A 15,072-nucleotide genomic window follows, 5' to 3' on the forward strand; every position below is an offset into this window, starting at 1 on the left:
ACCATGCAACCAAGGAGGGTGCTAGGAGACACCAAGTCAGAAGTGACGCCTTAGCATCCAGCATGCATTTCAGCAAGCACCCCGGCGAAGATTTTCACAGGGAAAGGTGATCCCATCTCTCCTTTTCACACCAATTAGCTTCTGGGGGTCAAATTTTGATGCCTCAGTGCTACCAATTACTCTCTCACTCTCCTGGGCTGCCTGCATCAGCATGGTCTGTGTTATCTAGTGATCTCTGAGGTCACTCAAAGGAAATTTATACCACAGGGAGGAGTTCAGGCATTTCCAGAGCTATCTGTCGCCACAGCATCCTGCCCAGGTTCAGCAGCACTCACAACCTGGGGCGTCTCTGTGGGAAAAAGCCTTGTCCCACCGGCTTGATTGAACCCACTCTGATCGTTTGGCTCAGCCATTTCTGCAGGTCTCAAAATGTGTTGCTTAGACACTAGCACAGGCTTCACAGCAGTACCGCTGCTTTCAGTCACTTTACACGTCTTCAGCAGGGAAGGTGACACTTTCCAGGTGACTCAGGCACAAAGAAAGGCCATTGTAGATGGATAATTTCGGTCCAGCTTTCAACTTTTGGAGCGAGCTGAGAGATGACAGCGCCTTTCAGTGAAATCTCATTAAGTCGGAGGGCTCGGGCAGAGGCAGGGCTGGTTCTGCACGGCAAGGGATGCTGTGAACATTTTGAAGGGGGGAGGAAAGGATGGAGACGTTATTCATTGTAGCAAAGCCAGGCATCAGTGAAGCCACCACAAAGAGACTCCAATAAACCCCCCTCCAGGTGCTCCAGGCTCTCCCCATCCCCTCACCGGCCATTTCATAAAGCTTTGTGAAATCAGATCAAAACCAGGGAGGTAAAGCAGAGCCAGGCTGGAGAAGGAGGAGCCCAGCAGCAGGCAGGGCTTTCAGCCACAGCCCTGGGGCACGACTGTCCTTGAGGGGCTTGTGGCAAAGGACAGGACAGAGTTTTCCTGCTTTTTCCTCACTGATCTCCAAAGAGGCCAGGAAAGCTTGTGCTTGCCTCTGAAGCGTTTCCTCTGCCCGTGTTTTCTCCAGAAATTCTCCCAGGTGTTCCTCAGGGGCCTTGGATGGCTGGCAGAGACCCAGCTCCGTGCTCGCCTGGGGATCACATCAGCACCTCTGCCCAGCAGGAGGGAAGACCTGAGCCAGGGTCTCTGCTGCCTTCCCTTCCTCAGCTCCCTCAGTCTGTCCCGGTTAACGCCTGGATGGTGCCCCGCAGCAGCAGGACACCCAGCACAAAGGTGCCATCTCTGCCCCTCAGTGGAAGCCCCTCTGCCAAGACCGGCAAGCGCAGCAAGACCAACCTTTATACCCCCTGCCCTTCCCTCGGGAGGACCCCGGGTCTCCCGTGGCCCCTGCGAGGCAGGGGACGTGGGGGGGCCCGGGGGCTGCAGCTCCTCGGCGGCTCCGCCAATGCACCCGGCCGGCCGCCGGGCAGCGCAGCCGCATCTATGCAAATGTATGCGAATATGCGCAATGCACGCAAATTTATGCAAAGGTACGGAACGGTTTCGGGCGGGGCGGCTCGCCCCGGAGCGCCGGTGCCGCCCCCGCTATAAGGCGGCGGCGGCGGGGCCGTCCCGGCGTGCGGAGCTGCGGCAGCCCGGGGAGAGGCAGGTCCTGCGGCGGCGGCATCATGGTGAGTGCCGGCCCCGGGCTGCCCCCTCCCTCCGGGCCCGCGGGGAGCTCCCAGGAGCGGGGTGACCCTGGCGGGGCCCTCCCCGGAGCGGGCTGCCACCCCCGGAGCTCCACGGGAGGCCGGAGGAGCCCGCCGTGCCTGCCCTGCCTCTGCCTGGCTTCAGCCTTTTCCGAGCTGCTCCCTCCCAGGCACCCAGCAGCCTCCCTCCTTTGAGCACCCCCTTGCCCCCGTCTGACAGGTCGGAGGCAAGGAGGCCGCCCCCCAAGCCCCGCCGTGTGCGGAGACCGGCGTTTGGGCTGCCCCCTCACCTCTCCTCCCTGTTAACAGCCAGGGTTCCTGCCCGTCTCCGCCGGTAGCATCTCCGGCTGCGGGGAGTGCGCCCCGGCTGCCGGCCCCCCGTGCTGCAGACCCACGGCTGAGCCCCGGGAGCGAGCTCTGGCTTCACCCGCTGCCCTGCACCTCGGGCGCCAGGGGCCAGCCCACGGGTGGGCACCACTGTGGGTGAGCCTCCCGTCTGCCCTGCCGCCGTGGTCCTGCTGCGAGCTCTGGCTCCTGAGCTCTCCGGCCGCTCCGGAGAGCATCCCAGCCCCGGGGTGCCCGGGCACCCTGCCCGCTGCCCCGCGGGGCCGTGCTCCCTGCCCTTCCTGAGCCAGACCTTGCCGTGCAGAAGGCAGAGTCTGCTGGCTGGTGACCAGCGCTGCTGCGTCCCTGGCGCTGCTGGGCTCAGCGCTGGGTCCCAAACCCAGTCCTGGCTGCCGCATGTTGGCGGGATGAAGCGCGGTGACCAGCATAACCCTCTGCTCCGCGCTCTGATTCGCAAGGTCCTTGGCCAGGGGGGAGGTCTTTCTCATGTCTCCTTTCCTGTGGCCATCCAAGGGTGCTTGCTGCTGCCTCAGTGTTTGCTGTGCACTTCTGCTGAGGATCCTGGAGCTTCCTCAGGACTTACTGTCAGCTCCTTGTGTTACAAAACCTTTATGGATCTGCTGGGAGGGATAAGGGGGGTTGTCACTTTGCGGCTCCTTGCACCTCAGCTTTGGGAAAGGTGAGGAGATGGACTTCTGACTCTCACCATGGGTATCAAGGGCTTATTTTTCTGTCATCCCTCACTGTCACCGCTGCCTCCGAAATGCAGCACTGAGAGCACCCTAGATGCACAGAGGCAGGACTTGCTGTGACCCGTGCAACTTTCTTGGGCGGCAATCGCTGCTGTGCTCCTGAGCGCAAAATGGCTGGCTCCACCGGCTTCCTGCCGCTGACTCACAGCGGGGCACCCGTGGCTCTGGAAATCCAGTTTGGTTTGGATGCTCCTCTGCCTCGGTTGTGCCTGATGACACATCCAAGTCCTTGGCAACAGCAGGGCTGAGGCAGTGAATGTTTTGGTTCTTGTCAAAAGGGCTGCAGCCTCTGGGATGCCTTACCTGGAGGGAGCGATGCTGCAGAGCTCACCTCAGCCTCGCTTCCCCTGAGGGACCTGAGGCTGTCCTTGAAGCCCTGAGCTAGTGGACCCTCCCACCTCAGCCCTTCGCTTCAGTTAAGAAGTGCAGCTGATGCTTCCTCCTCCTCCAGAGCTAATTTAGGGAAGCCGAGCCTCAGAGCATGGCAACCGTTCACTGCTGCAAATCCCCGCCCTTGCTGGGCACCCATCCTCAGTGCCGTCACCTCCTCGGCTCCCAGCGCCTGGGTGATGCTCCATCATCTCAGCCCACAGCCCTGTTGTTGGAGTAGCAACAGGGGCCGTGCCAGCTGCTGTGGGCTCCAGCCCTTAAGCCAAATGGGTGTTTGGGCAATGGGGAAGATGCTCACTGGGTGCTTCCCAGGGCTCTGGGTGGGGGCAGTCCAGGGTATGTGCTGGCCTGGTGTCCCCGGCTCCAGCAGATGGGTCTCCATCTCCCTGGGCCCCTGAGGTGGGCAGTGCAGTGATGGGAGGCAGAGCACCAGATTTGGGGGAGGGCAGCAGACTGGGATGAACACAAGGCACTGAGGCTATCGGGCAGCGTGGCTTGCACCAGCTGCCGAGGGCCTGGGCAGCTCTGCCTGGGCTGCACAGCTCATCGTATGCAGCGATTGCATGTGCGGTCCCGGCTGGGATCTGACCCTGCCTCCCCCTCCCCAGCGCGAGTGCATCTCCGTCCACGTCGGCCAGGCCGGCGTCCAGATGGGCAACACCTGCTGGGAGCTGTACTGCCTGGAGCACGGCATCCAGCCCGACGGGCAGATGCCCAGCGACAAAACCATCGGCGGAGGGGATGACTCCTTCACCACCTTCTTCTGCGAGACCGGGGCCGGGAAGCACGTCCCACGGGCCATCTTCGTGGACCTGGAGCCCACCGTGATTGGTGAGTGCGCCGCAGTTGGGCAGTGACGGTGGTCACTATCTCTGAGAACAACCCACTGCGGGACAGTCCCTAGGGTGGCTCCTGCCACCTTTCCCCAGCGCCAGTTAGAAAATCTCTGACACTGTGCCAACCTCTCCTAGACGAGGTTCGGGGAGGAGTCTACCGCCAGCTCTTCCACCCTGAACAGATGATCACCGGCAAGGAGGATGCTGCCAACAACTACGCCCGCGGGCACTACACCATCGGCAAAGAGATCATCGACCAAGTGCTGGACAGGATCCGGAAGCTGGTAGGTGACCGCTGACGGGGGACGTGTCCCCTGGGCTGGGCTCCGGCATCCGGATGGGGGTGGGAGCATGGGGTGAGCCCCGCTCTGCCCTGGGAAGGATCTGTGGCTGCCCAAGCAAAAGTTTGAAACTCCCCTCCAGCAAAGTCAGTGCTTGGAGGAATCTTACTTGGCTCTCTCTGCAGGCTGACCAATGCACAGGCCTCCAGGGCTTCCTCGTGTTTCGTAGTTTTGGAGGTGGCACTGGCTCCGGATTCACCTCCCTGTTGATGGAGCGACTCTCCGTTGACTACGGCAAGAAGTCCAAGCTGGAGTTCTCCATCTACCCCGCACCACAGGTCTCCACTGCCGTGGTGGAGCCCTACAACTCCATCCTCACCACACACAGCACATTGGAGCACTCGGACTGTGCTTTCATGGTGGACAACGAAGCCATCTATGACATCTGCCGCAGGAACCTGGACATCGAGCGCCCAACCTACACCAACTTGAACAGACTCATCAGCCAGGTTGTCTCATCCATCACGGCGTCACTGCGGTTTGACGGAGCCCTGAACGTTGACCTGACCGAGTTCCAGACCAACCTGGTGCCCTACCCTCGCATCCACTTTCCCCTGGCCACCTATGCCCCCGTGGTTTCGGCCGAGAGAGCTTATCACGAGCAGCTGTCGGTGGCCGAGATCACCAACTCCTGCTTTGAGCCGGCCAACCAGATGGTGAAGTGCGACCCTCGCCATGGCAAGTACATGGCCTGCTGCCTGCTGTACCGTGGGGACGTGGTGCCCAAGGATGTCAACGCCGCCATCGCTACCATCAAGACCAAGCGCAGCATCCAGTTTGTGGACTGGTGCCCCACGGGCTTCAAGGTGGGCATCAACTACCAGCCGCCCACAGTGGTGCCAGGGGGGGACCTGGCCAAGGTGCAGCGCGCCGTCTGCATGCTGAGCAACACCACGGCCATCGCCGAGGCCTGGGCTCGCCTGGACCACAAGTTCGACCTGATGTACGCCAAGCGAGCCTTCGTGCACTGGTACGTGGGCGAGGGCATGGAGGAAGGGGAGTTCTCCGAGGCGCGGGAAGACATGGCCGCTCTGGAGAAGGATTACGAGGAGGTGGGCCTGGACTCCTACGAGGACGAAGAGGAGGGCGAGGAGTAGACAAGCCCCTGCCAGAAAGGACCGTGCTCCTTCCCCGTGTTACCTGCAGAAACCCTTTGCAATAAACCATTTCAGAGCCTCCGTGTCTCCCACTAACCCCCCAGCTGTATCGGTTTCTTGCCAGGTCAGGTGTGTGGTGAGTGCTTCAGCTCTGCTGCTGGTGCTGCTATGCTTCCTCCCAGCGCTCTGCTCCAGCTCCGGCTTGCTCCCCACATAGGTAAGAGCCCCATACCAGGGGACTCTGGCCAGGACACATGGCATGCTCTGGGGAAGTGCCCAAGCATGTCCATCAAAGGCATTCGGAAGAGTCCTGGTGATGTGATGGGAGGAGAACCTAGCTCAGGCATGGGCTTTCCCGTCTGGGAGCACCTCTGCCCACTCCCCGCCTGGCTCTGCCCATGCTCTGCCATCCCCCTGGGGTACGTGGCCCCGCTCTGACTGCCCTGGCTCGTCTTCTGCCCTGGCTCGTCTTCTGCCCTGGCCCGTCTTCTGCCCTGGCCCTGTGCTAAGCCCTCTCCCTGCCCTGCCCAGCGGTCAGGAGTCTGAACATCAGCTCCTGGCTCCGGCTGCAAATGGGAGATTTCTGTTATCCATTATCCAGCACGCTGGGTCCAGAGGTTAATTTTCCCTGCTTACCACTAATGCTCCAGCTATATTGACCCACAGGGGCTGTCCTCCCCTGCCCTCCTCCTCCCAGCATGCACCCATGTCAGCTGGAGGGGAAAGTGTGAGCCAGCACCGGGCTGCACAGATTTCTGGAGCGCAGCCAGGCGCTCATCCCACTGCGCAAGGCTCCTGGCACCGTTCCCCTTGCCCGTGACCACAGCCCCGGCCTCAGACTGAGCAGTGCCTGCTGCTGCACCAGGGCAGGAGTCGCTGCCCCTCACGCCAGGCACTGCTCTGATCTCACTACAGAGACACCTTCTCCCCATGTCTTCAGAGAGACCTGACCCTGCTGCCAAAAAACATGTAGGAGTTGGAGTTGTGTCCTGTTCCTTTTTTCTTAAAGATTATCCTGCATCTCTGACCTGGACCCCGCTGCAGAGGGGCACAGCAGTGTCTCCTGGCATGCTCCCAGGCAGCAGAGCCCCCATCCCCACGGGCAGGGATAGCCGTGTGAGCCCGTGCCCCAGCAGCAAGGACAGAGCCCTCTCTCCCTGCTGCCTGAAGGGTGCAGGGGTGGGGTTCTGGGCTCTGTTTTCCCCCCAGCCCGCAGCCAGGCTGGTGGTTCAGGCATCCTCAGCAGCAGGACCAGCCCTGGCCCCGGTGGGGAAGGCTGTGCTAGCCAGGGTTCAAACGGAGGGGCTTCTCTGAGTGTAGTCACAAGTCACCCTGGTCTCCCGAGCCTGACCCGTTTCTCTAACGTGTTTCTCCTCCTTTCTCCTCCTTTCTCCTGCTGTAGAGGCACAGGTGGCCTGGGGGCGCCCCCAGCTCCCGGGCAGCCCGCAGTGCGGGGCAGCCGGTGGCAGGGCAGAGCAGAGCAGGGCAGGGGCTGCTGTACCTGCCCCGTCCCGGTGGCTGAGCACCGCCTGCAACCCCCGAGGGCTGCAGCCCCGACCTCCTGCCCGCAGCCTGGCTGGGTGCCCCCGGCTTCCCTCCCGGCCGAGGAGGGAGAGCAGCCCCAGCCCCGGCCCCTGCCCCTTGGGGTCCCTCCGCAGCCGGGAGGGACCCAGGCAGGCTCCCACTGCCCCCCAGAGTGGGTACTCCCGCCCCGCATGCAAATGTACCCAAATAAAGGGGCGTGGCGACAGCAGGCCCCTCCCACCTATAAGAGGGCGCTGCGGCGGGGATTGCAGCAGCCGCAGCTCCGCGCCGAGCCCCGCAGCACCGAGCCGCCGGGAGAGCCCGGACCCCAGCCGCAGCATGGTGAGTGCGGGGCGGGCGGCGGGCGCGGCGGCGGGGAGCGCGCCCGGCAGCCGCTCCGGGGCAGCGGGCACGGCGGGGCCGCCGCGACGCTCCCCGTTCCCGGCCGTGACCTTGGGCAGCCCCACCGGCCCCTGCCCGGGGGCGGCCGTGCCCCCCCGCCGCTTCTGCCCAGTCCCCCAGCCCCCGCCGCCGCCGCCACCGGTCCCGGGGTGTCTGGGTCTCCCCGCCGCCGCGGCGGGGCTGGGCGCTGGGGATGGAGGGAGGTGACCCCGCCGGTGGGGAACGGTGGCCGCGGACGGACGGGGACAGCTGCCGGGGGTGGAGGCGCCAGGCGGGCACCGGGGGCCGGAGCTGGGCGCTCGGCGGGGCTCCCCCCGCGGCAGCGGGCGCCCCGTCGGGGATGGCGGCGGGGGGCGGGCGTGGGGGTCCCGTCCCCCCCATCTCCCCTGTCCCGTCCCGTCCCGTGGGGGTCTGGCAGCGGCGGAGCGGGCCGGGGCCGCTGTCCAAAGCGGGCAGTGGCCGCTGCCCTCGCCGGGGGCCGGGGCTATATTTAGCGGCTCGGGAGGGGGACGCGGCCGTGCCAGGAGGGGCGGCGCAGCGCTCCGCCCGCCGCAGCATTGACCGGGCTCTGCCGGGGACCCTGCCTCGGGCAGCCCTTCCTCCCGGCGGGCTGAGGCTGCCCCGGCCCCCCCGGAGGAGGCAGGAGTCCTTGTGACCCCCGGCGCGGTCGGGGAACGAGGGAGTGAAGAGCCCCGGGGGCCCCCAGGCTGAGTTGTGGTGTCCTGCCCGGGGGAGCGGGGTAGCTGGAGTAGCGGCGTAGGGATGCTGGGAGCAGCAGAGCGGGGATGCTAAGGGTAGCGGAGGAGGGATGCCAGGGACAGGGGACCAAGGACGCTGGGGCTAGTGGAGGAGGGATGCCAGGAGTAGAAGAGCGGGGATGCTAGGGGTAGCAGAAGAGGGATGCCAGGGATAGGAGACCAAGGGTGCTGAGGCTAGTGGAGAAGGGATGCCGGGGTCAGTGGGGCAGAAGTGCACCTGCAGGGTGGGAGCACAGGAGGCACATCTCCAGCTCAAAGCCCGCTCCCCGGCACTTCTGCCCACGCAAGTTTTGCAGCATGGGGTTGGGACTGCATAGCCCAGGGAGTCTCTGTGCTGCTTTGGAGACTGCTGGGCTTCACCACCAGCCCTCCCCTGGCTGCCACCCCCTGCCCCTGCGTCCCCAAGGCCCCTCGCCCCAGGAGGCTGAGTGCTTACCTGGCTCTGGAGCAGCAAGCAGGGGGGGTCCCCTGTGCTGGCTGCACCTCGTGGGTTAAACATGTGCCTGCATCAGCTCAGCATGTGTCCACGATGCTGTGGCATGGGGAAGGGGCTGAGGCTGCCAGGGAGCCTGGCAGGGCGACTGGGGCGGGGGAACTGGGCCAGGCTCTGCTCCCTGCGATGCTGGAGGACAGCCCCAGCCAGAGTCCGTGGGGCTGGTGGCCCCCAGCAAGGGCTGGGCAGGAGGGACGTCAGAGCTGGCTCCCAACCCAGCACAGTGCCTGTGCATGGCTGAGGGCAATGACAGCTGTGTGGGACCCCTCAGGGGCAGGCAGGAGGTCACCCAAAGGAAAACGTGCTCCCTGGGGCCACTGGCCAGAGCAGGTCCTGTGCGGGTGGCTGTGTGACACTGGCACCAGGCAGAGCCCTCCCTGGGATGGGCAGGACAGAGCCATGCCAGGATCTGACCCTGCCTCCCCCTCCCCAGCGCGAGTGCATCTCCGTCCACGTCGGCCAGGCCGGCGTCCAGATGGGCAACACCTGCTGGGAGCTGTACTGCCTGGAGCACGGCATCCAGCCCGACGGGCAGATGCCCAGCGACAAAACCATCGGTGGAGGGGACGACTCCTTCACCACCTTCTTCTGCGAGACTGGGGCCGGGAAGCACGTCCCACGGGCCATCTTCGTGGACCTGGAGCCCACCGTGATTGGTGAGTGCTGGAGTTTGCATGGCCTGGGGTGCACCCCTGGGTGGGTAGCAAGTGCCTGGTGCTTGTGGTCGGCTGGCAGTATCCTGCACCGGGTTCAACCTGAGAGCCCTCCTTTCCCCAGGAGAAGCCACAAACCTGAGCTTTTGTTCCTGAAGTGTCCTGGAGGCAGCGGTGCTGGTAGTCTCTGCTACCACATGTGTGTGGAGAGAAACCAGCCCAACCGGCACGGCAGCTCCTTCTGTGCCGCTGCACGCTGTGGACAGGTGGCTCCGATGGGTGGGAGAAGCTGAGCTTCTGCTCAGGGAAGTGGTGAAACCTGATGCTGATGGTGGCCCTGCTGACGTTTGGGTCCTTGGCCGAGTCCTCAGCAGGCGGAGCCAGGAGGAGGGCGAGGGATGGGTGCTCGCACCGACTCGGCTGCTTGGTGGCCGGCTCAAACCAACAGCCTGCACCAGGCTCAACCCTCCCCTGCTCTCTCCCAGATGAGGTTCGGGCTGGAATCTACCGCCAGCTCTTCCACCCCGAGCAGCTGATCACCGGCAAGGAGGATGCTGCCAACAACTACGCGCGCGGGCACTACACCATCGGTAAAGAGATCATCGACCAAGTGCTGGACAGGATCCGGAAGCTGGTAGGTGACCGCCAAGGGGGGATGTGTCCCCTGGGCTGGGCTCCGGCATCCGGATGGGGGTCAGAGTACACTGCAAGCCCTGCTGCGCCCCGGGAGGGCTCTGCAGCTGCCCATGGCGGAGATGCACCAGGTCCTGAAGGACTTCTGAACAGTCAGATGTTCACAAGGAAATCCATCTCAGAATGATCTCATGCGTCTCTCTCCGCAGGCTGACCAATGCACAGGCCTCCAGGGCTTCCTCGTGTTTCACAGCTTTGGAGGTGGCACTGGCTCCGGATTCACCTCCCTGTTGATGGAGCGACTCTCCGTTGACTACGGCAAGAAGTCCAAGCTGGAGTTCTCCATCTACCCCGCACCACAGGTCTCCACTGCCGTGGTGGAGCCCTACAACTCCATCCTCACCACACACACCACCCTGGAGCACTCGGACTGTGCATTTATGGTGGACAACGAAGCCATCTATGACATCTGCCGCAGGAACCTGGACATCGAGCGCCCAACCTACACCAACCTCAACCGCCTCATCAGCCAGATCGTCTCATCCATCACGGCGTCACTGCGGTTTGACGGAGCCCTGAACGTTGACCTGACCGAGTTCCAGACCAACCTGGTGCCCTACCCTCGCATCCACTTTCCCCTGGCCACCTATGCCCCCGTCATCTCTGCTGAGAAGGCCTATCACGAGCAGCTGTCGGTGGCCGAGATCACCAACTCCTGCTTTGAGCCAGCCAACCAGATGGTGAAGTGCGACCCTCGCCATGGCAAGTACATGGCCTGCTGCCTGCTGTACCGCGGGGACGTGGTGCCCAAGGACGTCAACGCCGCCATCGCTACCATCAAGACCAAGCGCAGCATCCAGTTTGTGGACTGGTGCCCCACGGGCTTCAAGGTGGGCATCAACTACCAGCCGCCCACGGTGGTGCCAGGGGGGGACCTGGCCAAGGTGCAGCGCGCCGTCTGCATGCTGAGCAACACCACGGCCATCGCCGAGGCCTGGGCTCGCCTGGACCACAAGTTCGACCTGATGTACGCCAAGCGAGCCTTCGTGCACTGGTACGTGGGCGAGGGCATGGAGGAAGGGGAGTTCTCCGAGGCGCGGGAAGACATGGCCGCTCTGGAGAAGGATTACGAGGAGGTGGGCCTGGACTCCTACGAGGACGAAGAGGAGGGCGAGGAGTAGACAAGCCCCTGCCAGAAAGGACCGTGCTCCTTCCCCGTGTTACCTGCAGAAACCCTTTGCAATAAACCATTTCAGAGCCTCCGTGTCTCCCACTAACCCCCCAGCCGTATCGGTTTCTTGCCAGGTCAGGTGTGTGGTGAGTGCTTCAGCTCTGCTGCTGGTGCTGCTATGCTTCCTCCCAGCGCTCTGCTCCAGCTCCGGCTTGCTCCTCACATAGGTAAGAGCCCCCCGGGGCGGCTCCCCGGGGCTGTGGCACACATCCCACCCCCCTCACTGCTCCAGGCAGGGGTGGGTACCGCTTCCCTTGTGTGGTCTGTGGCCCCTTGGTATATGGCCCCGTGTTGTATCTTGGAGCCCAGGGGAGCAGATTTAGCCTGAGCAGGAAAAAATCTGCAGCTGCTGGGACTTCTTCCCATGTGCAGCCGCAGGGTAGGTGGGCTCGCCTGGAAGGAGAGTGGTTGAAGCAGTGGGAGCAGCCTGGCACCCCTCTCCCTGTGGCCACAGTGCGGGACAAGGGGCATGCCTGGCTCCACAGTGCCGCGGGTGCACCCCACAAGGGCATCCAGCATGGTACAAACCCCCGCGGCTGCTTTTCTGCTGTGTTGTGGTGAGAGGATTAAAGGAGGGGAATGCTCCCTTTGAAACAGCTTGTCTGTATCTCTTTTTTTTTACCCAACCCTTCCACGGGCAGCTCAATACTGCGTGTCCCAGTGAGCCTCTCCAGCCAAGGGTGGTCGTGCCATCCCCAGGCTCTGCTCACCCCCACTGGAGCAGGGCTGCTGCTCCTTGCCCCCAGGCTCTGGCAGCTCCCCAGCCTGGGCACCCACCTCCCTCTCCTTGGGCAGCTGAGAAGCTCTGCCTGTCCCCCTGCCACCGCCTGCCTGCCTGCGCTGTGCTGAGCCCCCTTCCCGCAGTGCCCAGCCCCAGACGCTCTGAACAGTGGCGCCTGCCTCCCGCTGCAGAGTTGTGTTAACTCCCATTAGGAGTGCGCTGGGGCCAGGGATTAACTTTCCCTGCTTATTGCTAATGCTCCGGACGTGCTGCCTCACCAGGGCTGTCCTCTGCTGCTCTTCCCCTCCAGCAACACTTGGCTGCTCAACCCAGACAGCGTGCCCTGCTCTCCTCGTGCCCCTGGTGGGACCCCCTCCCTGCAGACAGGGACACGTCCACACCTCCGCAAGAACAACTTTTACTCCAACACAAGGCAGCGCTGGCGCCGAGAGCAGCGGCGGAGCGGGGGCCAGGTCCCCCCTGCCTCGCTCCAGCACTGCACTGGGACCTGGACTGCAGCTCTGCCCCGGGCAGGAGTGACCCTCCTGGGGCACAGAGCTGCAGGGCCACGGCTGCCATCACCCGGGGGATCCCACAGCATCCTCCTCTGCAACCCCCAGGGGAGGCAGCAGCTGGCGAAGGCCCTGTGTTTAGCAGCAGGTCACACGTCCACAGTTCGGGGGCACAGACCAAGTCCCAGGCAGCAGCATCCAGAACACGCCAAACCCAACACGCCTTCGGCACTGAGCAGCAGCTCTCCCCGAGTGCAGCAATCCCCTCTGCAACGGCTCCACGGGGGAGCAGGGACAAGGGCAGCCGCTGTTCCCCCAGCTCATCCTCAGGGTGCATCGCTGCTGCGGTCTGGGACGGGCTCAGATTTGCGTGGTGTCCTGGCCCGCTGGTGCTGGCTGCAGCCCCTCCAGCTGGTGGAGGACTTCATTTATGCTGGGTCGCTCCTGGGGGTTCAGTGTCATCATGGAGGAGAGCAGGCACTGCAAGGCAGCTGAGTACCTGGAGGAAAGACAGCGAGGGGGGGGGTCTGCACGGTGCACAGCACAGGGGGCTGCCTGGGGGCAGGGTCGCCCTCCCCAGTCCCTCACCTGGTCGTGGGGGGCACAGTGACGGGGTTCTGCACTGCCAGAGCCACGCTGTCGCCCTTCTGGAAGATGGCGTCGAAGGGGCCCTCCCCAAACATCATGCAGTACAGCACGCAGCCTAGGGACTGGACCGTGGTGGGGTCAGCGTAGCCCCGCAGCAGGGGGCTGGGGGCCAGGGGGCTGGATCCTTACCCAGATATCTGTGCGCTCGTCTATGACGCACTGGCTCGGCACCGTGAAGAGCTCAGGGGCACGGTAGGAGATGGTGCAGCGCTGGGCAGCCCAGTCCTGCAGAGAGGAGGGTGAGGGTGGGGATGAAGGGGTGAGGGTGGGGATGAAGGGCTCAGGGCAGGGATGGGCTGGTGGGGTGATGTCTCACGGCACCCACCTGCACGGCCATGGCCTCCCGAGAGCTGTTGACTTCGATGCGAGCTTGGTTCATGGAGCCCAGGTCCATCAGCACAGGCCGGTCATCCTCATCCAGCAGCACGTTGGTGGGCTTGAGGTCCCTGCGGGGATGGACGTCACCGAGAGCCCGCTGGTCCCCCTGCCAACCCCCCCCCCAACCGGGGCTGCCAGCCCCCCACCTGTGCGCGTAGCCCTTGCTGTGGATGGCCTGCAGCCCACGGCAGATGCCATGGAGGATGAGGAGGATCCGCTGCTCTGGCATGAAGGTCCCTTTCTTTCGCAGTGCTTCCACCTCGCTCCAGAGGGTCCCCCCCTGGCAAATGCAAGCAGCCGGTCACCACTACCGTTTCCCAGAGGCAAGGGGCTGGGGGTGACTGGGGGAGCCCCCCTCACCTTCACGTAGGGCAGGAGGAGCCAGGCTTCATGCTTGGCGCCCTTCTCCACCATGCAGTGGGCCTCCAGACGCAGGATGTTGGGGTGGTCGAAGAGGCCGTGCATCTTCACCTCGTGCAGGGCGGCCTGGCGGTCCTCCTTGTCATGGCACAGGATGCGCTTCAGGGCATAGAAGCGCCCGTCCCGCAGCCCCTCCACCAGGTCCACGTAGCTGAAGCCCCTGCGAGGAGCCGAGCGCGGTGTGGGCTGGATGTCCCACCGCTGCGGCACCCGCGTCGGGGCCTTGCACCCAGCCTCAACTGTGAGCACCCAGGAGAGGGGGGCAGAGGGCAGCAGGTGCTTGCACCCCTCTCCATGGGAACCCCCCAGGCATGCACGTTCCCCGCACCTTGGGGGCACCTGCCAGGCACCCAAAGCATCCCCCCTCTGCATGAACAACCCCACTGGCCCAATTGCCCCCACTCCCATGGGTCCAAGCACCCACTCCTGGGCATGACCGACCCCTGCCACCCAGCATGAGAATCGTCCTCCATGCACAAGCACCCCCTATGCTCAAGCATCTCCTCCACCATGCCCAAGTATCTCCCCCATGCCCAAACACCCCTTGTGCTCAAGCATCTCCCCCCCATGCCTGAGCATCCCCCACACACCCAAGCATACCCCACTGTGCCCGAGCATCCCACACACACCCAAGCATAGCCCCCACACCTGAGCATCCCCCCATGCCCGAGCATCCCCTATGCCTGAGCATCACCCCCATGTCCGAGCATCCCCTATGCCCGAGCATCACTCCGTGCCTCAGCATCACCTCCATGCCCAAGCATTCCCCCCTTGGCCGAGTATCCCCCATGCACAAGCACCCCTATCCACAAGCACCCACAGGCCCACGCATCCCCCATGCCTGAGCATCACCCCCGTGCCCGAGCATCCCGCCATGCCTGAACATCCCCTATGCCTGAGCATCACCCCGTGTCTCAGCATCACTTCCATGCCCGAGCATTCCCCCCACGGCCGAGCAGCCCCCATCCACAAGCACCCCCATGCCCAAGCATCCCCCTGTGCCCCAGCATCCCCGTGCCCCAGCATCACCTCCGTGCCTGAGCATCCCCCCCACGCACAAGCACCCCCGATGCCCGAGCACCCCCCATGCCCGAGCACCCCTTATGCCCAAGCACCCCCCGTGCCCGTGGTCCCCCCCGTGCCCCGGTCCCCCGCGGACCCCTCTGCCAGGCGGTGGAGCAGGAGGTACCGCACGCCCCCCAGGCTGACGGTGCCGCGGGAGCAGACGCACAGCGCCTGCCCCATCGCCCCCCC

The 15,072-nt window shown here is 64.2% G+C and overlaps 3 protein-coding genes across 3 annotated transcripts; 2 read left to right on the top strand and 1 right to left on the bottom strand.

Annotated features, from left to right (window-relative positions):
* The first annotated feature begins 1,638 nt into the window (after window positions 1-1,638).
* Window positions 1,639-5,514, top strand: LOC309590484 (tubulin alpha-5 chain-like). Its single transcript, XM_082311737.1, has 4 exons — window positions 1,639-1,666; window positions 3,780-4,002; window positions 4,143-4,291; window positions 4,474-5,514. Exons 1-4 carry the CDS (start codon window positions 1,664-1,666, stop codon window positions 5,443-5,445), a joined length of 1,347 nt encoding a protein of 448 aa, XP_082167863.1. The 5' UTR covers window positions 1,639-1,663; the 3' UTR covers window positions 5,446-5,514.
* A 3,583-nt stretch (window positions 5,515-9,097) lies between these two features.
* On the top strand, window positions 9,098-11,692 carry LOC309591836 (tubulin alpha-5 chain; the record flags this gene model as incomplete). Its single annotated transcript, XM_082314681.1, has 3 exons — window positions 9,098-9,278; window positions 9,761-9,909; window positions 10,118-11,692. The coding sequence occupies 3 exons, from the start codon at window positions 9,098-9,100 to the stop codon at window positions 11,087-11,089; spliced, it is 1,302 nt and encodes a 433-aa protein (XP_082170807.1). The 3' UTR covers window positions 11,090-11,692.
* Window positions 11,693-12,624: 932 nt separating this feature from the next.
* STK16 (serine/threonine kinase 16) lies at window positions 12,625-15,070 on the bottom strand. Its single transcript, XM_082313978.1, has 7 exons — window positions 14,978-15,070; window positions 13,759-13,978; window positions 13,545-13,678; window positions 13,346-13,466; window positions 13,150-13,245; window positions 12,961-13,082; window positions 12,625-12,871 (listed from the first exon to the last, which is right to left on the bottom strand). The coding sequence occupies exons 1-7, from the start codon at window positions 15,061-15,063 to the stop codon at window positions 12,733-12,735; spliced, it is 918 nt and encodes a 305-aa protein (XP_082170104.1). The 5' UTR covers window positions 15,064-15,070; the 3' UTR covers window positions 12,625-12,732.
* Window positions 15,071-15,072: the final 2 nt, after the last annotated feature.

This window comes from Platalea leucorodia, assembly GCF_965183815.1.
Source record: "Platalea leucorodia genome assembly, chromosome: 5".
Lineage (NCBI taxonomy): Eukaryota > Metazoa > Chordata > Aves > Pelecaniformes > Threskiornithidae > Platalea > Platalea leucorodia.

Coding starts and splice junctions, on each gene's coding strand:
- LOC309590484 (XM_082311737.1), top strand. Junction 4,003..4,142: donor CCTGGAGCCCACCGTGATTG/GTGAGTGCGCCG, acceptor AACCTCTCCTAG/ACGAGGTTCGGGGAGGAGTC. Junction 4,292..4,473: donor TGGACAGGATCCGGAAGCTG/GTAGGTGACCGC, acceptor CTCTCTCTGCAG/GCTGACCAATGCACAGGCCT.
- STK16 (XM_082313978.1), bottom strand. CDS start 15,063: ATGGGGCAGGCGCTGTGCGTCTGCTCCCGCGGCACCGTCAGCCTGGGG. Junction 13,083..13,149: donor ACGAGCGCACAGATATCTGG/GTAAGGATCCAG, acceptor ACCACGGTCCAG/TCCCTAGGCTGCGTGCTGTA. Junction 12,872..12,960: donor ACTGTGCCCCCCACGACCAG/GTGAGGGACTGG, acceptor TCTTTCCTCCAG/GTACTCAGCTGCCTTGCAGT.